The 23,859-nt window shown below is 37.4% G+C and overlaps 2 protein-coding genes across 2 annotated transcripts in view; both read right to left on the bottom strand.

The window, feature by feature from the left end:
- The window catches only part of slc4a10b (solute carrier family 4 member 10b), an 80,424-nt gene extending 68,014 nt beyond the window's left edge, over positions 1 to 12,410 (bottom strand). The window contains exons 1-2 of the mRNA XM_084420850.1: positions 12,191 to 12,410; positions 2,016 to 2,045 (exon numbers count right to left, since the gene is read on the bottom strand). Of these exons, the coding sequence (XP_084276976.1) occupies positions 2,016 to 2,045; positions 12,191 to 12,238 (78 nt within the window). The 5' untranslated portion in view covers positions 12,239 to 12,410. The remainder of the gene's footprint in view (positions 1 to 2,015; positions 2,046 to 12,190) is intronic.
- Positions 12,411 to 15,583: 3,173 nt separating this feature from the next.
- tbr1b (T-box brain transcription factor 1b) lies at positions 15,584 to 21,115 on the bottom strand. Its single transcript, XM_084422451.1, has 6 exons — positions 20,330 to 21,115; positions 19,633 to 19,787; positions 19,273 to 19,394; positions 18,630 to 18,788; positions 18,480 to 18,541; positions 15,584 to 17,555 (listed from the first exon to the last, which is right to left on the bottom strand). Exons 1-6 carry the CDS (start codon positions 21,010 to 21,012, stop codon positions 16,706 to 16,708), a joined length of 2,031 nt encoding a protein of 676 aa, XP_084278577.1. The 5' UTR covers positions 21,013 to 21,115; the 3' UTR covers positions 15,584 to 16,705.
- Positions 21,116 to 23,859: the final 2,744 nt, after the last annotated feature.

The raw sequence follows: 23,859 nt of genomic DNA, 5'->3' as shown, positions 1-23,859 counted from the left end.
GAGTCAGACTGATCAATCTAGAGCCAGAGAAACACAACATCATGAAAATACTGATACCTGATACTGATGTCTATCCTGAGCTGTGACGTCACGGACAACAGAGAGGAGAAATATGAGTCTATTTCACAATCTTAACAGCCTGCAAAAAGAAAAAAGAAAACAATATATGCGTGTGTGAGTGTGTGTGTGTGTGTGTGTGTGTGTGTGTGTGTGTGTGTGTGTGTACCTACTTAACTATATTTTGGGGACAGATTTGTACCCTGACCAAAACCTGACAAAATCTCCAAAAACCTCTCTTTAAGGACGTCCTCATTTCTAAATGTGGTGTAAAAAATAAAGTAATTAAAGTTTTTTAAAAATGTAAAAATGCATAAAGTTTTGTGTGATGGGCAGGTTTAGGGGTGGGGTTAGTGTAAGGGAGGAGGATATACAGTTTGTACAGGTTAAAAACCATTGTTAAAAACCAAAAAAACAACGCGTGTGTGTGTGTGTACTTGTACAGCTATCTTTGTGAGGACCAGTTTGAGTGTTAGACCATTGGAGTGAGGACAAAGAGAGTAAAGTGAGGACATTTTGGCCGGTCCTCACTTTCTGAGAGCCTTTTAAAGGCCTGTTTGAGGGTCAAGACTTGGTTTTAGGGATAAGGTTATAATGAGGGGTCGGTTTAGGGTCAGGGTTCGGGTTAGGCACTTAGTTGTGATGGGTAAGGTTAGGGTAAGCGGCTAGAGATTGCATTGTGTCAATGAATGTCCTCATAAAGATAGATGTACAAGAATGTGTGCGTGTATGCATGTGTGTGTGTGTGTGTATGGGATAATAAACTTTAAAGAAAATTATTTCTTTACAATATGCTTTTTTTTTCTAACAGTAGTGTGCAGAAGTGTTTTCTGTCATCATTTACTAACCCTAATGTCTGTTCATCTTCAGAACACAAGTGAAGGTTCTGAACATGTTGAAACGTCAGATTTGATGTTTAAGAGATGTTTATTGGAGGGACAGAAATCTCTCAGATTTTATTGAAAATATCTACAGACTGATGGGTTTGGGTTTGGAGCTGATGACAGAACATGGTTTATGAACAGAACTACTGAAAATATTTACATTTTTATGCACTTGGCAGATGCTTTTTTTAAATCCAAATCGACAAATCGATGTATTTCGACTGGCTGTCCCAGGTCTGGAAAACACAATTTTTCAAATGATCATCCTATCCTGCATAAAAAGCAATCCTTCACCTTTTCCTGCTCCTGTCTGACATCAGTGCAGGCGTGAGCTTGTGTAACACAGATTCAGAGCAAATATAGAAGCAGATCAAAAGCTCTCAGATTCGGTTCGACCTTTTGCTGCTGCTCAGAGGGATTTTTCTCTCCTAAAAATGTGTTATCTCCCAAAACAATACATAAATGATTCATTTAATGAAAATCCTCCCAAAAGAAGCCAGTGCAGCTCATCTAATAATGCTGCATTGTAAGATCAGAGGAGAAAGATTTGAAAACATGCATTAATGCTGCGGTTTATGTGATGTAAATCTCTGATACGCAGCTAGATTACTGTAACTGCGCATTGTGGCACTGCTGACGTTTCAAGGTCTTTTCTGACTAAAATGAGCATGTGGTGAGCAGTGTCATTTGAAAGATGACAGATTTATAACATCTGTGACCTGTTGGTATCTATAGACACTACAGTTCTGCCTGAATGCATAAGCCACACACTGAGAAAAACACAGAAACTGCACGAGGAGATCAAGCATACCGTACTCTTTTTTTATATATATATTTTGATGGCAGTGAATTGTCTTTCCCCGATCATGCATCTGTCTTTTCCAGAAATGACAAATAATTTATGCTGACAGAATTTAGAAAAGCATTCCAGGACCATCAAATCAAAATATATTGGCAGTTTCTTTGTCAATTCAATCCAATCCATCCACGTATGATCCAGTACGGTGTGAGACACGATTGTGGCATTATATCAACCATCTGAAAATATGAAGTCTATTAAACATTTCTACTCACCACACTTTGTCTTCTCGGAGAGGTGACCGCCTGCAAAATACAAATATTTACAGATTAAATACACTAATTACTAACTCTTCATGAATTAGCACGCAGCATTCACACACATTTAGCAAACCATCTCAACTGCTTCATAATGTTCTACTTTGTGCTATAAATATATCGTGATATTTACAGTGCCTTTAAAATGTGATTTTTATTAAATATTCAGGTTTGCTGTGCTTGTTTGTACACACACACACACACACACACACACACACACACACACACACACATACATACAAACACACACACACATACAAACACACACTCACTCAAACACACACACAAACACACACAAACACACACACTCACACACACACACACACACACACACACACACACACACTCAAACACACACACACACACACACACACACACACACACACAAACACACACTCACTCACTCAAACACACACACACACACACACACACAAACAAACACAAACACACACATACACACACACTCAAACACACACACACACTCAAACACACACACACACACACACACACACACACACTCACTCAAACACACACACACTCAAACACACACACACACACACACACACTCAAACACACACACACACACACACACACACACAAACACACACACAAACACACACACACACACAAACACACACAAACACACACACACACACACACACACACACACACACACACACACACACACACACACATACACAAACACACACTCACTCAAACACACACACACACACACACACACACACACAAACACACACATACACACACACTCAAACACACACACACAGACACACACTCAAACACACACACACACACACACACTCAAACACACACACACACACACACACACACACACACACACTCAAACACACACACACTCAAACACACTCAAACACACACACACTCAAACACACACACACACACACACACACACACACACACACACACACACACACACATACACTCAAACGCACACACTGCTCAAGTGTATGAACACAGGGAATATCTCTGAAACATGCAGCGCTTATATTCATTCAGTTAAATCACAGCTTTTGTGATTGAGAATCACACTAAGCCATTTCACGATTTTTGTTTTGTTTCGATTAATCATCATTAATCATTAAAAGTCCTACTATGCATCATTTTTTCCCCTATAATTATTTTCATGAAACACACAGTAATATGCTAGCCTGAGGGTTTGTTTTTGGGATATAACCCATTCAATTCTTGCTCAACATTAAAGGGGTGGTTGATTATGATTTCACTTTTCTAACTTTAGTTAGTGTGTAATGTTGCTGTTTGAGCATAAACAACATCTGCAAAGTTACAACGCTCAAAGTTCAAAGCAAAGGGAGATATTTGCTTTTAAAGAAATCGCTTTTTAAGGACTACAACAAACGGCTGGTAGAGACTACACCACATTCCTCCCGGGTTAGTGACATCACCAACCCTAGAATTTACATAAACCCCGCCCCCTGAACACGATTTATAGATTATCAAGACAGAATATGCTAATCAATGACTAGAAGATAACTACATATAAGATACATAAATTCATCAACTAACCATTCAGAAATGTCCTGTTGCTCACTCTCAAAAAGTGACAATTTTAACATGCTATATAAAAATATCTGTGGGGTATTTTGAGCTAAAACTTCACACACACACTCTGGGGACATCAGAGACTTATTTTACATCTTGTGAAAAGGGCATTACCACCTCTTTAAGTTACAGTACACTTAAAACTATTGTGATCTGACAGTTCTTGTCAACTGGTGAGCGGAGCTAAGCTGGTGTTTTCAGTTCAGTCTTAAGGGACATTAGTCACAGGCTCAGAATTGCGGGATTGACAGCAGAGCAAGTGGTGAGAGTCAAAAAGTTGCATAATTCTGAACTGTATGCAAATGAGAGGCGAACACTACTGACATCTGTCAAAAGCATTTCAAAATCTGAAAGAGCTGGAGTTTCACTCCAAGTCACACTGATGCACATTATTCATTTAATTAAATTCAGCTTGCATGAGTTCATTGCACCTAAACTGTGCTAAACAAAAGCATATTAAATTGACACCATATGTTTGAGCATTCAAACATATACTGTATATATGATAACTGTGTACTGAAAGCAATCACTGAAGACACACACAAACTACATTTACATGCACTCAAATAATTGGACTGATTGCTAAATCAGACTGAAAACCCTTCATTTAAAACCCTCAATCGATCCGACTGAGCTCGATCTGAATGAAATTTCGATCGGATTGTGTAGACCTGAAATAATCCGATCAACAGGAAAGAATTAAGCATGTAAATGCTTGAATCTGACTATTTTCTCAATAGGATTCAAAATAGTGCCATGATGCGTATATGTTTACATATGTTTTGCGTCATAAAGCATGCTTCTGATTATTTAGGTCTCATGTCTTATGAACTGGTCAGTGAATGAGACTGAATATTTGCTAAAAAACATTTTCTGACACAAATATCAGCTTTCTTTTTATACACTGTAAAAAATTATCGTGATTTTAACGGTAAAACACTGTAAAAATGCTACAGTGAAAAACTGTTTATTGGTTAAGAGAAAGTTTCCTTACTATATACGGTAAACAACTGTGATGGATCTAATGGTACATTTAATGTAATTTTACTGTAAAATACCATTAAATTTAGTTTTTGGAAGTGAAAAAGAACAAGTCATTGTATAATTTACATTTAAAAAAAAAAAAAAATGACATTACCACAATTCCCTGCGTGACACTTCACATTTGATGTATTTTTGTTGAAATAACTATGTTTCTTCATAGTTTTCTTAGTTTTTTCTAATCAGTTATGACATTAGGGTTTTATGTTACATTTAATGTTGTTAAATTAATGTTTATTGCATTTTTTAATTTCACGTGTGTTACCATGATGGTGTTTAGTGTTTCTATGAATGACATTCTATATATTAGTATTAACTTTCTTGTGAAAGAGCTGCTTGTGATGAGCTTTAATTCATCATGTGATTTTCATCTCCACTGTGATTGGTGGTTGTCAGTGTATTACTATGGTACAAAACAGATATAAATACTTCAATAGGTCAGTAAATTAACATTATATCAGATAAATAAATACGGTTTATTACTGTAAATTTAAGTAAAGTCTGTAAAATCTAAAATGTTGCTACCGTATTTTTTACGGTAAATTTTACCGTAAATTTAACCGATTTTTTTTTACACTGTACATGTCATCAAGGCAGTTTTTTGTTCGGAATGCATGCAACACATAAATAAAAAATCATGTGAATCATTTAGGGTTCATATAAACACAATGACTCTGTTGTAGCTACTGTTGTACCTTTACAGTCACTAAACCTGACCACATCTGGTGTTTTAGACGGCATTGAGCGGATTTCTTCTGGGTCTAATTTTACACCCGAAAAGGAGGAGGTACCAGGATATCTTGCCTCTCAAACACAATAATCCTGGATATCCAAAAAGCACCAATTAGTTTTAAAACAATCTCAGAAGCCTTCCATACATGCTTAATCTCTGCTAAAGGCCATTACATGAGCATCTCTAGTGGATTATCCAAAAACAGAGGGAGAAGACTTAGAGCATATTTTTGTTCTGATGCATATCAGTACATTCACTGAATTCATATCGAGATTACAAGCTCTAGACAGATTAGTCCAAACAATACACATAATTGGCTCTCATCTATCACCGTCTTGAAAGCACATTTACCTGGTTCATTGACAATCGCTATCAATGTAAGTCTCTGCACAGCTCACTGTTTATTTTCCATTAAGCAATAATAAGCAGCTTTGACTCACGCTGAGCGGAAAATGTTTTTCAGTGTAATCTGAATAATAAAGCTTAGCTTTGTCTTAGCAGAGAGCTTTGAAAAAGCCATCATTATATTGTCCTGTGATACCAGACAACATCATGTGTGCTGAGTTTAGACATGTCTACTTCAAAATGCAAGCGTCATATATTTAGTGTAACCATTCAATAATAAAATATAGATAGATGTCTACACATCTTTATCAAAAGTTTTTTTCTTTTTTGTACAAATATCATGTCCTTTTTAAATCATGAATATCATTACTCTAACGTATTATCAGAACTATCCTTGCCACGACAGAAAAAGGTCAAAATATATGATATTTTAAAGAAAGTCGCTGACCTTAACACACAATTATGACAGACTACTTCACAGAATTTCAGTCTTTTAGTGAGACCTTTTTTTCTTTAAAGGTGCCCTAGAATTTGAAATTGAATTTATCTTGGCATAGTTAAATAACAAGAGTTCAGTACATGGACATGACATACAGTGAGTCTCAAACACCATTGTTTTCTGCTTCTTATTTAAATCTCGTTTTTGATACTTTTGAGTGTGTAGCAAAAGAGTACACAAGCTTTGGGACATACTAGTATCATATCATACAATTGCGTCTTTAACGGTTGAACTCTGTCGCATCCTGCCAATCATCTTAAAATCCTCCACGTTTCATTTCATTTCATTTCGTACCGTATCGGAGAGAAATGTAGCAGCATGTTGATCTGCGGTCTTTCATGCGGAGAACTCTGCTTATATTAATGCATAATGATGCATTTAAAAGTGAATGGCCAAAAGGATCTTTATACAAGTCCACATTGTAATTGCAGGTGAAATATAACAGGGATGACATTAAATAAAATATATTTTTTATCAGGTTAAACTTTGATTAGTCACTTAAACCCTTTTATCTAAACCTCTCACCGTCGGTCGCGCATATCCACCATGTTTTGTAGTTTTATTAACACTTTTTACTTGTGTCTGTAGTTTCTCCTCCAAACCGCTATGGGTTGTGGGCAATTTTAGCTGTTATAGTGAGCAGCACCGATCCACACTTCAACAATCCAACGGAAATAGTACACCATCTGTGGACTTTTGACATACTCTTTTCAACATACTATGCTTTGGGACACACTTATTTTAATCTCACATACTGTTTAGTATGGATAGTATAACATTGAGACGCAGGGTATGTTTCAAAAACACTGGTGTTTCTGACATCACAAACTACCTTCTAACCAATCAGGTCAGCGCGTGATTGTCAACGAGTGGATCTCTGAGCTGCTGTGAGTGGAGGCAGGGCTCATTTGCATATTCATAGAACCACGTACATACTAAATGAGGCAAGGGTGTAGAGTTACATTCAAGCTATTTTAAAGCTACACTGTGTAGGATTTTCTCCCATCTAGTGGTGAAATTGTTTATGACTACCAACTGAATATTACTTTCTAGCCCCTCCCATTTTTAACTCCTACGGTGGCCGTATTATTTCAAATCTGCCGGCAGTCGCGAGTAATCTCCCCCTCGCATTCGTCACGGTGCCACTGAGTGTAAAAACGCGAAAGGCGAAGCTTGAATTTCCAGGTATGTCCCTCTTTGGCTAATGTATTTTCAAGATGGAGGCGCAACATGGCTGCCGCCATTCGAGCGACTCGCTCGTATGTATTCTAAATGGCAGATTCTATGCTTACGAGAATACTTGATTAGTTGGTAGAAGTAATTACACATTAATGAGCACATATCATTTTGAAAGAACAAAGTGTTTTTTGCTAAGAATCAACTTAAAAAATTACACAGTGTAGCTTTAAGGCATGACGACATTTTTTTTTTTTTTCAAAGAAAAAATGCTTAGATATCTCATTTTGGTGATAAAAGATGAGTTTTTAAGGATAAAATTATTGACTACAGGGGGACTTCAAGAACATTTTGGGTCACCACTAGATGTCCAACTGAGTCCTGAAGCAAAACCAGTTGAGAATCATTACAAAGCATCTGTTAAAAACATTTGACACCATTGCACTTGAGCTGTTTTTATCCAATATTTGATATGTAACTGAATGGTCATTAAAACCCTATAGATCATGTGATCTCTCACTGCCTGATCTATTGCCCCAGTGTCACAGATAATCTCCAGTCACAGTGGCTCTCATCTAATTTGTAAATTAAAATGCCACTAACAGCTGTCGAAACTGCTCTCTGATGAAATCATTAGATCCTGGATTAAACACAGACTATCGTACTGCAACCTATACTAAAACATAATGTCACTATCCCCCGGTCCCAGACTAAAATGCATGTTTAAGCTGTTTTAACTAAAAGCAAATTGCACTAATATATGCCATTGTTTTGTCTCAAGATGCACAGCAGTTCAGTTTTTTTCTAAGGCACGTTTATAGAAGCTACTTAAATATCCTAATTGAACTACGGCCTGCTCAACCTTCAAATACTTGGTCAGCATTTGCCGTAGCAGTTTACAGCACGCTTTCAGAAACCCTCCACCTTCCCCAGCTCCACCTGTACAGATCTACTATGGGTAATTCACGTATGCTATATGTCACGTATGTATTGGCAGTAGCAAGCAGTACTTGCAGCAACAATAACCAACAGCAGCAGCGTAGCAGATCTGTTCAATCAACATTGTCATATCCACTACCCAAACACTCAGAGAGTTGTCATGATAGAAATAGCTCTAAACAGACTTAGCATCACATCACTGACCCTTAATCATTTGTGCTGAGAATGAGGTGACAAAGCATCCAACAAACAACTCTGATACCTCAGATATCCCTAATTAAACGTGTGCTAAAGTGCTTTAAACCACTAACCTGCTCAGAACTGTTTTAAGGGTCATTCAAAAGCTCCTTTTCTGCCAACACTGGATGAATAATGTGATTTGTTCCAAAGTGATTAGAGTTGCTTGCATGAATGATTAAACATACACTTTCTACATTTCACTTGTACAGCATGTACAAGTCTCCAGCACACACAAATACACTCAGCGGCTCAGGGTTTGGTCTAAAAGGGACTTTGAATCCAATTTCAACATTTTCTAAATCTTTAGCAACATATAATAGTATACTAACTTTGACCCTGTAAAGCCTGGCATATGAAATAATAGTCCGAAAGAAAAAAACAAGTTTACTATACCTCTGGATGAGTTGAGTTTTTGCTGAGGCTTTTATGTCTCATTTAGGATGATATAGTGAGAATATGGAGCTCATACTCAAACAGAAAAAAAAACACCTCAATTTTATTCAGAGGCCCAAACTGAGCAAAAATATAATATTTTGTGCAGAAGCTAAAATTGACAAGGCCAAAAAGTGAGATGAAATTCCTATTGCATGTAATTTAAATCAATAAGATCTTTATAACAGTATAGCAAAATGCATATAAATATCAGCGGTCACAATCTATATCATAATGCATCTTAGTAAGATGATTTTTAAATGCTTTTTTCATATAAAACATATAATGCAATGCAATACAACAATGATTGAGAGATGAACAAATAAACCTTCCTCAAAAATCACATTTTAACAAATTTTTTCTAAAAAAGTGTTCATCTTGAAATATTACTGAAAAATCTGAAATTATTCTTCTGGTTACTTTATAAAAATCATTAAAGATTTCACAACGCAAAAACACATGAACCACGAGCTGAAGATGGAAGATTTTACACTTACACTAAAACCCTTTTACTTGCTAAAAAGCATGAACTATTAACCAGACGACAGAAGACATGTAGTAGTAGATTGTGCAACAGGTTTTTGATCATGTTGATCATTTAGAGGCCTTAGTGTATTCTCTTCCGTGTATTTTGCACTTTAATGGTCTGATTTTTATCGCATTTACATTGCATTATGTAATTTAAATGATATTTCCTGAAATATATCTTCATAAACTTATCAGGCTCACTCAGTCGCCAACCCTTCTTAGAAATGAACCACAGCCAAGCTTGGACTGCCATTCGTCACGTCAAACAAAAATAGAGTCCTCTGCAGCTGGACAAGTGCAAATGAGCTCCAAGCTCGATCAAACTAGGCCTGTCTGAGACTTCAGCCAGCATGAGGTACAGCACAGCTTTATGAGCAAAGATCGGGGCTGTTAATGTCAAGATTGCAGCGTTTGTCAACCCAGAAACTAGAGAGGAATAATGTTTTGATGTTCTACATTTAGATATGCACATCTGCCCCATTTATATCTGAGAAGCGGTGATCTTACAATCTAGATGAGTGGTCCTCGACTGGTGGTGGGTCTCTATATTAAAGGGATAGTTCACCCAAAAATAAAAATTGTTATTACTTACTCACTTTCTCATGTTGAACACAAAATAAGATATTTTGAAGAATGCTGGTAACCAGACAGTTGACGGTAGCCATTGACTTCCAAAGTATTTTTTCCCCTACTATGGAAGTCAATGGTTACCATCAACTGTTTGATTACCAACATTATTTAAAATATCATCTTTTGTGTTCAACAGAAGAAAGAAACTCATACAGGTTTGGAACAACTTGGGGGTGAGTAAGTAAATTTTAGGTGAACTCTCCCTTTAAATGAATATAAATATCAATGTTTGATCTTAAGAACATTTTGGGTCACCACTAGATGTCCAACTGAGTCCTGAAGCAAAACCAGTTGAGAATCATTACAAAGCATCTGTTAAATGACTTCATGACGTCACTGCACTTGAGCTGTTTTTATCCAATATTTGATATGTAACTGAATGTTCATTAAAACCCTATAGATCATGTGATCCCTCACTGCCTGATCTATTGCCCCAGTGTCACAGATAATCTCCAGTCACAGTGGCTCTCATCTGATTTGTAAATGAAAATGCCACTAACAGCTGTCGAAACTGCTCTCTGATGAAATCATTAGACCCTGGATTAAACACAGACTATCATCTACTGCAATATATACTGAGAAGACATGAAACGAGCTAAATAAAGACACTAGCTTGCTTATAGCGCTTTCACTGATGAACTTTACACAGTTATTGAACTAAACTGAATCAACATAATGACACTATTGTCTTCAGTAGAGCTGCTTTACAGCAGAATTGAACTTGTTTCATAATAGTTTTACAGTTATTGAACTGAACTGAACTGAATCAACACTGAACTGAATTGAGCTGAATAATGACACTATTGTCTGTTTAGAGCTTTACAGCAGAATTTGAATTCGTCTCATATTTGATTTTTACATCCTTGATTCTGTTTATTGCTGTAAAGCTGCTTTGAAACAATCTGTATTGTATAAAGCGCAGTCGAAATAAAGGTGACATTATAATTATACATTTAAGTACTGAGTAATAATAATTAACTATAGAGTTAGGTTTGTTTTAGGGTTAGTTGCATGTAAATATGCATAATTTATAGGCTAGTTATTACTATAGTAACTACATGTAACACATCTAACAAGGACGCTATAAAAGTATTACTCAATAAAGAAATAATATTTTGGATAATTAATCCTATTTTAGGACCATTAAAAATGACATGACATTATGATGATTTCATAGATTCTCATTACTGTAATACAGCAATAGTTCTACTGTATGACAAAGTTACTGCAATAACCGAGTGTAATAAAATGATCAAAATTAACGGTTACACTTTATTTTAAGGTGTCATTGTTACAGTGTAATTATATATTTAAGTACTGAGTAATAATAATTAACTACATGTAGTTACTATAGGGTTAGGGTTAGGATTAGGATTTGGTTGAGGGTTAGTTGCATGTAATTATGCATAATTTACTGTTATTACTATGGTAACATGTAACATATGTAACAAGGACACTGTAAAATAAAGTGTTACCAAATTAACAAATGAGTGTGATGTATAGATACTTTGTAGTTTAAATATAAGGCTAATTCATTTTTCAAGTCATGACAAGTATTCTTAATTATCATGAAAAAAAAAAAAAAAAAAGCACTTAGGCTTAATTTTCTTTATACAATATCATGTCTTTCTGCAGATGTTATATATATTTTTTCCCATATGCGAGTTTGCTCAAATTCACTCCTGGTACAAATCAACTTTCTTATCAAGATAATCATCCTGTCCAGACGTCTTGGAAAAAATACACATTTATGTTAATATCTACGATGAGAACCTGTGGCGCACAGACCCTCGCGCGTTAATAAAAAATCCGTCCTGATCTGCAACATGCAATGCAGAGAAACACGCGTGACGCCTTCAGACTGCAGATGCGCAAAACTCTCACGAGCAGCAAACGCAAGCCATCTATTCCGTCTATGTCACACATCCACTCAATCACAACATACGATCAGAGATTCGCTGGTCTTACCGCGGGCAGCAGAGGCTCCATTTGTGCGCCTTGATCCTTCACGTCCATCTTCTGTACCTGTGGAACAGATCTAGTGCGTGTGTGTAGTGTGTAGTGCGTACTGCGTGTAGCGGCAGATGATGTGCTCACATATTAGTGCAGTGCTATTACCACGAGCTCACTCATAAGGGCGCATGTTGCTGCTGTGTGACGCAGTTGTGGGTAGTAGGACTTTAACTCTACAGGGGAGGGGGCATTATGTTAAAGTGCCTCACTGCTGGGCCTTATAATACAGATTACAGACGTTTGGAACAAATAACTAGGGAAAGTGTGGGAGACCACAGGACTTACAGTAGTCACCTGATGGAGTCTGGGTTCTTTGCCACTGTCGCCTCTGGCTCTGGGACATTTAATATTCAACAATATTATTGATCTGACTGTACTGATGCAACTGTACGAGAACTAAACTTACATCATTTTTTGCAGAACTGCTTTATAGATGAAATGAACTAATTTAATAATCGGAACTGAATCAACACTGAACTGACTTTAGCTGAACAACAGCCGAAATGCATCATTTTCCATGTCATCACTGTAAAGCTGATTTGAAACGATCTGTATTGCATAAAGCACTGTATAATTGAAGGTGAGTTAGTGGTCACATTTGTCTGGAATGGGCCGTAACTAGGAGGTTTTTGTCTTAAAAGTCCAGTTACACAAATTTGAACGCTTTGTTGGAATAGGTTAGTTCACCCAAAACTAAACATTTTGTCATCAATCATTTGCTCACTTTTTTCAACAGTGGAACACAAAAGACCATATTTTGTAAAATGCCTGTGTTTTTGTCCATTTGAAAGTATTTGAATATTTTTTGTGTTTCACAGAGGAAAGAAAGCAATACAGGTTTGGCAAATGATGACAGTTTTCAGTAGAATATTTGGTTTGCATCTATAGTTTGGTGGGTGGCTAGATGGTAACCCCTGTTCTGAGAAATGTATTGTGAGATTTACATGTGATATTCATGCAAAGGTCAACTGGGCCTATATGAAGGTCAACATTTAGTAGCCTAATTAATGGCAAGATCCCATTTTCCTGTAATGGTGAAAATAATCTTTCTTGATAGGTTTTGTGTCTGAAAGTGTCTCAACTAGCCCACATCTCTCCTATATATATATATATATATATATATATGAAGAGTTCAGATGCAAAAGCCTCTAAGTGCCATCTGAAATGTTCTTCTATAATGATCATTTTTATCAAGCTCGTATGTTTAATTTCAGCAATTTCACTTAAATGACAATTAATAGGAAATTACTGAACATAAAAAATGATAATTCTAGAAGAAATCAGATGGCACTTAGAGGCTTTTGCATCTGAACTCTTCATATACATAATAACAAGTTCTGTCATATTATTACATTTATGTGGCTAATGCACCTAATGCTTTCTTCGTTACAGTGACTCGGTCTGATTTGCTCGGTCACAGTCTTACAGTCATGATCAGTGCAGTGGTTTTACTGTAGGCCTATATCCAGCTGCCCTTTTCAATCTGCCATCTGTACCAGGCCTGCACTCCGGGTGAACTTATTTATTTGGATGAAGCTGATATTATAAAAAAATTAAAAAAACTTCCTGGACCATGTTTAAGCTGCTTTTTACATTTTAGTTAAACTTTTATATTCTATTCTTATATTTAATAATAATGTATTGTATAGCCTATAAATGCATATAATGATATCGTAGCATAATGTTTAATCACATCACGCTATAATATAATTACACACTACATAACAATGCAAGTGTCTATTGTTTCATCTTTACGACGTTGTCGCCATCTGGTGTTCGCAATTGTGTGATACAGGTTTCAGGGTTTACAGTGACTGATTTGATTAGTAGTAAAATATACTGGCTTTCTCCTCGGACATCAGATTTTTGAAACAAATAATGAATATTACGTTAATCTCACAATTATATATTGGAACTCTAAAATAACTCATATTTACTAGGCAGCCTATCACTGAACCACAGGGAGGCAGCAAACTATCAAAAAGCATACTGGATATATGAATTCAGAATATGATAAAACACTACTGAGTTTCTGTTTTTGTAAGGCAGGGGAAAAGTAAGAGTAGTATGAAATTGATTTGCAATTCTGAATTCAGCCAAATGATTCGTTAGGATCAGCCCACAACTCTGCACATTTTGCATTACTCCCTTGTCTCTGACAATAATCGAAAGTTTATTAAATTAAATAAAGGAGATATCCAAATGTGCAATACCCGAGTGCAGCACATTTTGAACGTCTCCCTTTTCTGGACCATTCAGTCCAGGTCTTGTATAGGCCACTAATCCATTGATGATTTATTCACATGTAAATAAATAAATGTGCAGAATACTGGGCTACTTGAGGACCAGGATTAAGAGCCAGTGGTGTAGTGTTTTATAACATGGACATTTGATAGATCTTAATCTAAGTTGAACTTGTAAAATGGTCTGAAATGTATGTCCCAGAAAAGTGTATAAAGTCTGCGTTTGGCAATAGTCGAGTGCCTATTTACATTCATAGATATGCATATTTATATGGACGTAAAAGAGCCGAAATGGATTAAAGATTTGTATAAGACTATTATTATCTGTTAATGTTGTCATGTCTTAGATTTTGCGCAACATATACTACAGTAGCCCCAAAAGGTCATGGGTTCGATTCCCAGGGAAAGCAAGAACTGATAATGAATGTAAATGTGTACCTTGAAATGCAATGTAAGTCTTTTTAGATAAAAGCGTCTGCCAAATGCATAAATGTAAATGTAAAAGGTATTTGGATGCAAGTCGCACTTAAAAACATCTGAATGTAAGTTGCATTATATAAAATATCAAAATAACTCTATCAACATCAACTGAACTAACTTCAATTTCCTGGGGCTTTTTTGCATTGAACTAAATGGTGCCAAAGTTGATCATGGATGTCAACATTCATTTTAGGGGCAGTTTATAGCTTTATGAGGGTGTGCTGTCCATTTAAATCTTTAAAAAATACTTTGAAAAAGTCACTAAAGTGTCTACAAGCCTAGAATAAAATATTTACAACCCCCATTTTGAAGTAAAATCCAAATTTCATGAGAACTGATTAATTTCTGGCCCTGATATCCTTGAGAGGTGTACTTGACCACTAACATCTGATCTGACAATCAGAAAGTGTCCAAATATTACCATCTTAACTTTGAATTAACTCTGAAATCATTTTTTTGTGGTATTTTTCAGTATGCATGCCTTGATTTGATATTTTGTTAAGTGCAGTGACATTGATAGGCTACATTAACCTCTGATGTGTTTACCTTTAGGGCTACTGTAAATAGTAGCCAACAGCATTTTTTCCCCATCTAAAATGACAGTCGAATTAAACAAGAAACCAATAGAAAACTACCACAAAGGTTGTTCTGGGCGATTTGCTTATTTGTCGCATTGCATGACTACATTTTATTATGAAAATGCATCGCACAGGCAACAAAATTCACATTGTGACTGGCATTATCATTATATATACTGCTCTAAGACAGGTAGAGGAAAATAGAACAGAAATATTTGGTTTTGAAATCAGCTTAGTTGGAATCCTGTGTTTTTCACCCGGGTTTCACATTCTGTCATATTTATTGCAATTAAGCACACCACAATTACATTACCTTTACACATTAGCAGGCCTAACTCGCGTATTTTCTCATGAGAAAACAGCCCATGAAATACAAATGAAAATGTCTGGGTTAGTTCAGTTGTAATACGTGAAGTGATAGTCTATATTTTTGACTCTACAAAAAAGGTAATGGGATTTAGGCTGGTGCAGTTAAAAACATACGTTCTGATAACTTTACAACAACATTCACAAAATGAAACTACGGACTATGATATTTACGAACAGACGACGCGACTCTAAAAAGCAACATCAATATAAGCTCACATAAAAAACGACCTCTGAAAGACACGTGTCCGCCATATTTGTTTCTTGTCAGTGGAACTCTTTTTGGCGGGCTCTTCAACTGGTAAGCAGCTATACTTCCAATTCAGTCAGATCCATCGTTTCTGTCATAACCGGGAACCTACATAAGTTGTATTCTTATTTTTTTTCAAACATCAAAATATTTAATATATGTAGCTATTCGAAGGAACGAACAGTTCTAAGTACATTAAACATATAGGCTAAACCTAATCCGGTTTTCTATATTGTACATCAACGTTCAACGAGAAAAATCACAAATGGATAGATAAATACAGTTATGTACATTACTTTCATACTTACAATAGGTTTGACAGTTAGAACCTTAAAATGTCATTTGGAAACGAAAACATCTCAAGCTTTCGTGTCAAAGTTTTTTTCCCGTTAAAAACACGACGCAATTGATGACGTCATTGGAACGAGGCGACCGATGGCCGGATATATGAATAAATAAATAAACAAATAAATAAATAAAGCACATAAATAGATTGTAAGTCACTTGTGAATCCTTATGAACACACGAGCCATGCATTAGTTGTTCCGAGTTTCTAACTGTGGGGGTAAAAGCTGTAGTAGCCGATGTCCTTGGAGCAGTTTTTCTCGCATTCCCTCGGCGTCAACATTTCAGATTTTAATGGAGACGATGTCTCTGAAACCGGCGTGGCAGATGGCGAAATCCTCCTCCGCTTGGCTTGCTCAAAAATCCCAGAATCGCTCGAATCGATCGACTTAATTGAGGACGGGGTTTCTATCCAGCTGGATTCGGACAGGTCTTTGGGTTTGGACTCATCCGCCCCGCCTAGCGGTGACCTCTCGGGCGCGATGGCGTCTCCGTCGTCGAGGCCAGGGACCAGGTAACTGGAGGAGCTCGTTCTGCTCCCTACGGAGTTGGACGGCCAGCACGACAGGACAGAGCTGGACTTGCTGCAATATTGCGGTGGTGTGCGGGTGCCCCACCCCGGCGGCTCGCCGTAATACCCCAGGGGTCTGTTGGAGCACCCGGCCCCGGGCAGGGGCAGCGCTTTAACTCCGGCAGCTGCGTACGACAGAAGGGTGGCCGCGTTACCGGCGAAATCAGCAGCCGCGGCAGCATCGTATGCCGAGGCGGCAAAGTCCAGTCGGTTGTTGGCAGGGGTGACAAACCATCGCTGCGGGGAGGCCACCGTGGTGTCCTCGGTTTGTTGCGGGGAGAGCAAGCTGTTACTAAGTGGGACGCTGCGGTCCGTGCCAGGAGCGCCTCCGACGCCAGGGTGAAAGCGGGACTTGGCATACGAGCTGACAAATTGGTCCTGCAGGAAAGAACCAGCCATGGCATATCTTGCGCCAGGCATGATCTGAGAGCGTGGAGAGTCACCCGGGGACGGCGTCAACCGATCGATGTCGCACCCTGTGTAGACACTGGAGAAAGATGATGGACAAACACGTTAATGTTGCATATGAGATGCGTAGCTAACCGTAAATAAAGCGTTGCGAATGTGCAAACGATGCTGCTCACATATCAATTTTCCATTCTGTGCGTAATTGCGCAAATTAACAAATAAGCACTGCTCACGGACAATCAAAATGCACATTGCACTAATACACTTTAAAAATGCTGGGTTGTTTGTTTGTTTCAAATGGACAAAACCAACTGTTGGGTTGTTCATTTAAAATGGTTACCAAGGGTTAGAAATTGAAATTTGTTGATTTAATTATTTTTTTATTTTTTTGGGTCAAATATGGAAGAAAACCAACCGTTGGGTTTAAAGTTTCAATCATTATTTTTTTAAACCAACGGTTGGATTTGTCCTTATTTGACCCAAATATGGGTTGAAACAACCCAGCATTTTTTAGAGTGATCGTTTATAAATATTACAATTAGTAAAATAACTTAAATGTGTTTCTGTTTAGATGCTGTGAATGGAAATGAAGATATATTTGTCTTGAGATTAGCCAGGCCAAATAAGACATCTGATTAATACATCGGCCAATGGGAATTCAGAGTAAAAAAAAAACTTTCTTTGTGATTTGACTGACACTTTAAATTAAAAAAGTACTCTTATCCACATGCACAGATTAAAATTAAAACAAGTGCACACACGACTCCTACTTTTGCTATAATATTCACATGCCACATATGAGCACTTGTTATTGTTCTGTTGTCTTTAAGTCTGAGAAATAGAAATGCGCACGCACAAATACAGGAGTTTGGTTAAACTCAGGCTAAAGCAAAAAAAGAAAAAAAAGTTTTATTTCATGTGCATCTAAATTAATTTGTTTCAATCAATAATATTTAATATAATTAACCCTGACTACATAGGTGTCAGACGTGACTAAACTTACGTGTCATAATTGTCACGGAATCCTTTTGCAAATGGATTGTGGTCGATTTTTAGCTGCGTGATCTGCAATCAACAACAACAAAAAATTACACACTTTAAAACTCTCCCATAAGTCCATCGATTTTTTTTAGAAATCCATTTATTTTCTTACATCAGTATTTTGATACGCGGTGACCGCGATAAACTGCGTCTCCGGGAAAGTGAAGGTCTGCACCCGGCCGGGTTGGCTCGTGTCCTCGGTTCCGTCCTCGTTCACCTGCACCACATGCAGCCGAGGCTGGTATTTATGCAGAGACTGCAGGACCACCATCTGCAGGAATTCAAGCGAAAAAACGACAGTCAGAGAGCATCTCCTCACGCGTCTTTACGCACGCGTAGTTCCAACATTGAACTAATTTTGCTAAATTCTACTAAATGTTTTATCAGCTCATTTGTAAATTATCTGGTTTATTTATTTTTAAAATACAATTTTGTTATGGCTAGGAAAAACGTGCATGGTTATACAACAACGAACGTATTATGTTAATGTAGCATATTTTCATAATTTCAAAAATGTTCAGTAAAATGATCTTATCACAAAAGATAGTGTAATTTAATATTTTCAAAAATATTAATAAACCTAACGAAACTCATATTTTGAGGAGCTGCTTGTAAAATGCTATCCAGTATAATTTAATATTCTCTACACACAGAAATGCACAACATTCTTTATATTCATAAAGCAGTCTGAATGCATGACACAGTAGTGGGATTAAAAATAATGAAATAAACAAATCTAACGATCAATAACTGACCTGTCCCGTGTTGTTAGTTGCTCCTTTATTGTTGGTTAGTTTGAGCTTTCCAAAGGATATCTCTTGACGCATCCAGTGCGCACCGGTGTTTGGCGAATCCGGGTGCATGTACACTCTGTTTCCTGTTCACAAATATCATGATTGGAATGTCAGTGCTGAGGTAGCACAACATAAATAATAATAATAATAATAATAAATAATATAAAAACTCCTCTGCGTCTTATTCAAATCGACGGTATTTAAACAGTTATATAATAGGCTAATAATAATCATCATAATAATAAAAATAATAATGCAAACATTATTGCTTTATTATTATAAATTAAACTAAATAAATTGGGGGAGGCATATTTTGTTTACCTGTTACATTCGTGTCCGCTTTGCCGCACGGGACCCATTTTCCTCCTTGAAAGCGCCAGTGATTCGGATCCGCAAGAATCACGTCCACAAAGATGTTGTAATGCGCCGTTGGATCAAGACCAGATATATTGAAACTCAAAAACGGGAACATACGCCTGGGGGTATATAAAATTTCAAGCTTAAATGCATAATTCTGTAGTAGCATGTAGCCAAACCAACGTTTGCAATCTTTAAAAATTATATATATATGAATTTTGGATTAAAAAAAAAAAAAAAAAAAAAAGGATCAGTACAAAACAAATGTAGCTAAATATCTTTGAAAACCAAATCGAAAAACAAATGCTTTTGATAAATAAAGGCAAAGGATATAGCCTGAATAATAAATGGGCTTAAATGTTTGGAAAACAAATTCAAAGAATATGAAGATATACAAATAATACTTGGCTGAAAATAAAGAATAGGTTTACCTAAATCAATGTATTTTTGTTTTTGGATAATGCAGACTAAAATAAAAGAAGAAAGCTTAAAGATTTTTCGGAATGAAAAAAATAAATAAAAAATGCTGTGATCCACGTAATTTTCCCACGACTCATTACCTTAATTTGTTCTATAGATGTTTGCGAAAACGAAAACATCATTGTGCGGATAATATAGCGTCTAGAACGGACAGTAATCCCCGTAATTGCAAAACACCTACCGCCCCTGCTTGGTAATAATCATCTCCGTTTGATGCCTGTGAAATTTAAGCCACAGGGCCCTGTTGCAGAGGTAAACCTGCGCTTTACCGGGCACAAGCCCGGCCTGAGCGGAGGAAAACTGGTAGAAAGCCGTGCCTTGGTACGCGTGTCCGTACTGTTGCGCGTACGGGTAGCCCGCGGTCGGATAGCCTTGCGGAGAAGAGTTGCTCAAGAGACTGTTGTAGGCTCCGTTCGTGATGACCGGGTGGTGCGCCATGTAGCGGCTCGGGCTGCCGATGGAAAACGCCGGGTGCGTCGGTCCATGCTGACTCGGGTAGGGAAACATGCTGGTGGGACTCGGCTGAACTTGACTGGACTGAGACAGGAGATACCTTTCTCCTGCAGATCCATCGAAAGTGTGACGACTGTCGGCGACTCCGTCAAGATCAGGAGAGAGTTTGCCTCGCTGGACGTCCCCCGATGAGTCCTTCGAGTCGGAGAAATTGTCTGCCTCTGACTGATTCGTCATCCCAGCGGAGTTTTTTTTCAGAGGTGAACTTCTCTCCAGGTTGTCGCCGACAGATATAATAGGGTAGTCCTGCAAGGCGAACTCAGATGCGTGTGAGTTTGGGTAGCCACTGCCCACAATCATACATTTCTTGGAGCGCGCGAGAGCTGGCGAGATGCAACGCTCGAGCTGCATCGCTCGATGACAAATAGCAATTAACGCGAGCGCGAGAGAAAACTAACGCCTTCCTGCGGCTCGAGCTACTTTGTGCAAGACAGCAAATTAGCCAATTGACACTAGCCTGCAATCAGGAAAGGCTTTGCTTTTCAGTGCTCGGTCTGCATGCTTAATGAATCAACTTTTGCTATTGGTTAACACGTGACGGTAATTTAATTAGACAGAACTTAATTAGTGTAATCAAGGAGGCTTACACGCCACAGTGTATTCACTTCTGCTGGTCATCCATGTTTGTATACTGTAGTCTGTGAAAATTGAGGCTCGTGTGAATCTTCAGCATAGCCACTAAGTAGTGCAAATAAACCCTATTGTCTTCCATTCGAGGTCATTGTGTGCTGAATATATTTCTATGCGGCAGAAGTCACTCGGTTTACCACGAAAACTTCATTATTTATTATTTAAAACGCTTGAAATGACACGCCTCGCGCCCTACCTAAAATGTTTGCGTTATAGCGTGAAATATTGGCTTCTCTTGAAGATCTGTTTACTGGTCCCAAGGCATATAAATATTTTATATGAGTGGACTACTCCAAGTTATGCATTCAACGCTTCAAAACATGCCTGAAACAATCAAATCAGGCATGAGTCAATCCAGCCAACCACATTTTGAAAACAAAAAAAATGCATTGTGTTTGTCGAAATGTGTTTTTATAATAGGCTATATCTTGAAAGGATTTGTAATTTTAATAATAATAAAATAAAAAATTCAAACAGGCAAGGTCTTATTCGCATCTTATAAATAACACTAAAATGCATGCAAATTGAATCTGGATAATATTACAATTATCCAATGCATTCTAATGAAATAAAGTAAAAAATTATAGATAATGCATTGCAGAGTTAGTAATAGGGGAAATGGTTTTGCGATTGTTTATTGTATTTTAGTCATTGCACGTTTTTCAAACAAGCGACGGCTACTCGCGTGTATATGTTATTATCATAAATCAAATAGCGTATTACAGTTAGTTTTCGAAGTTTTTCCTCGCTCGTGCCTGTTCTAGAGTAACACGCCGCATGTCAACATCTGAACTCTCCATCACCAGCCTGCAATAGGCTCTTCTTATCAGTTCATCTCACCTGTCTCACTGCCACAACTGCCTCTCCACACGACCGATTAGAAAACACCGCTGAAGTCTTTGATGAGTGTCTGATGAGATACTCTCCCATGTTCTGGCCCTTTAAATAAGGGGGAAACATACTTAACATTGTGGTATCATGTTCAAAACTTTATTAGAACGGATTATAAATTATATATAGGCCTACATATATACACACAAAAATATTAATTAAAAATAATTAGTTGTTCTCAACAGTTTGATAAAAAAAAAAATAAAAAAAACACTGAAATTGATTAATACTAGCCTACCTTGAACTTCACTATAGCCCAACAATCTGACATAGACTGAATTAGAAAACTGACTATTTTGTGAATGCATAACACTAAAAGTGTGATTTAACAGCATAACACATAGAATCAAACACTGGGCCAAATATTGTTTTAGTATTAGCCGTATTACCAAGTGACAGATGAATTTGCGCCAAAATACCAGTTTGATTGGGTGACATAAACAACAAAAGAAATGGGAAATATTTTCTTCTCTCTTAGAAAGGCTGATAAGACTATTCATTTTGCCATCCTAACTAGCACTTTATTTCACAGTTGTGTTCCTCATGTACATGTACTTATTATAGTAATAATAATAATAATAAATTATAGTACTTATTATATAATAACTTGGTAATAACTAAATCTGAACCTAACCTTAACCCATGTAGTTACCTTATATTAACCAGTACTTTCTTAGGTAAGTACACTGTAAGTACATGTACTGTTAAATAAAGTGCAACCCGCAATTCTATGCCTAGTTATTGTTTGCATTAAGCATGTTTTTTTTTCCCTGCTGTTGCAACCCACTACCTACTTCTGTTTAGGGGTCTAGAAACATTAAGTATTAAATATGATGAAGTGTGGGTGTGTGCGTGAATATATATATCGTTTTTTTTTCTCCAGTATATACAGTACATAGATAGAACATGATTTATAGAGAGTGTGTATTTTAGATATTGCGATAATCTTAGCTTGCATATGATATTTAGCCACACAGTTGAGACCTCAGCACACCTCATAATGTCCCAACTGATTTGCAAGCCAAAGAAAACGTGTGTTTATGGGTGCAAACAGCTCCTGTGTTCTGGAAAGGGATGCAGGCAGAGGTGAGTTGTTGTGAGTCCTAATGAAGAGGCTTCCATCTCTGAGGCTAACAAGAAGGGTCATTATAACAGGGCAATGGGGTCCAGTAATCTATTCTCCTGAAACATGCATGCACGGGCTTGCCTGAAGCCTACCAGCAGGGCGAGCGGCCATCTTCTCATCCTCATTACCGGATTATTTGCCTTTCCTCCCTTTCTCCTCTCTTTAATAGGCTGCCGACAGGCTTTGCTCCGAGGCCTTATTGTTGAATTAACCGTGTGTGCGCCAACCCGAGGAGTTTGTTTTTCTCCCCCTACTTGTTTTTTCTGCTCTCCTTTTGTTGTGTATTAGCCCCCTGTACTTTGCACTTATTAGCGCAGTCAGTGGCCACAATCGCCGAGGGGCCGCCGTGATTAGGAACGGTAAGACCAGCCGCTCCCTCAGGGAGTCATTGTGTTGGATGGAGAGCTTTTCCATCATCAGGTGGGTACAAACACACTGCGCTGACCCACGCCAGCAGCTGGTGTTTGCGTCGCCTCTCTAACTAATTTCACTAAATGCTTTCCCATTACAATGGATTTTACACTGAACTGACTTTAGCTGAACAATGACAC

This window comes from Rutilus rutilus (assembly GCF_951802725.1).
Source record: "Rutilus rutilus genome assembly, chromosome: 10".
NCBI classification, from domain to species: Eukaryota; Metazoa; Chordata; class Actinopteri; order Cypriniformes; family Leuciscidae; genus Rutilus; species Rutilus rutilus.
Note: the sequence above shows the minus strand (reverse complement) of the source record. Positions and strands in the feature narration are given on the sequence as shown.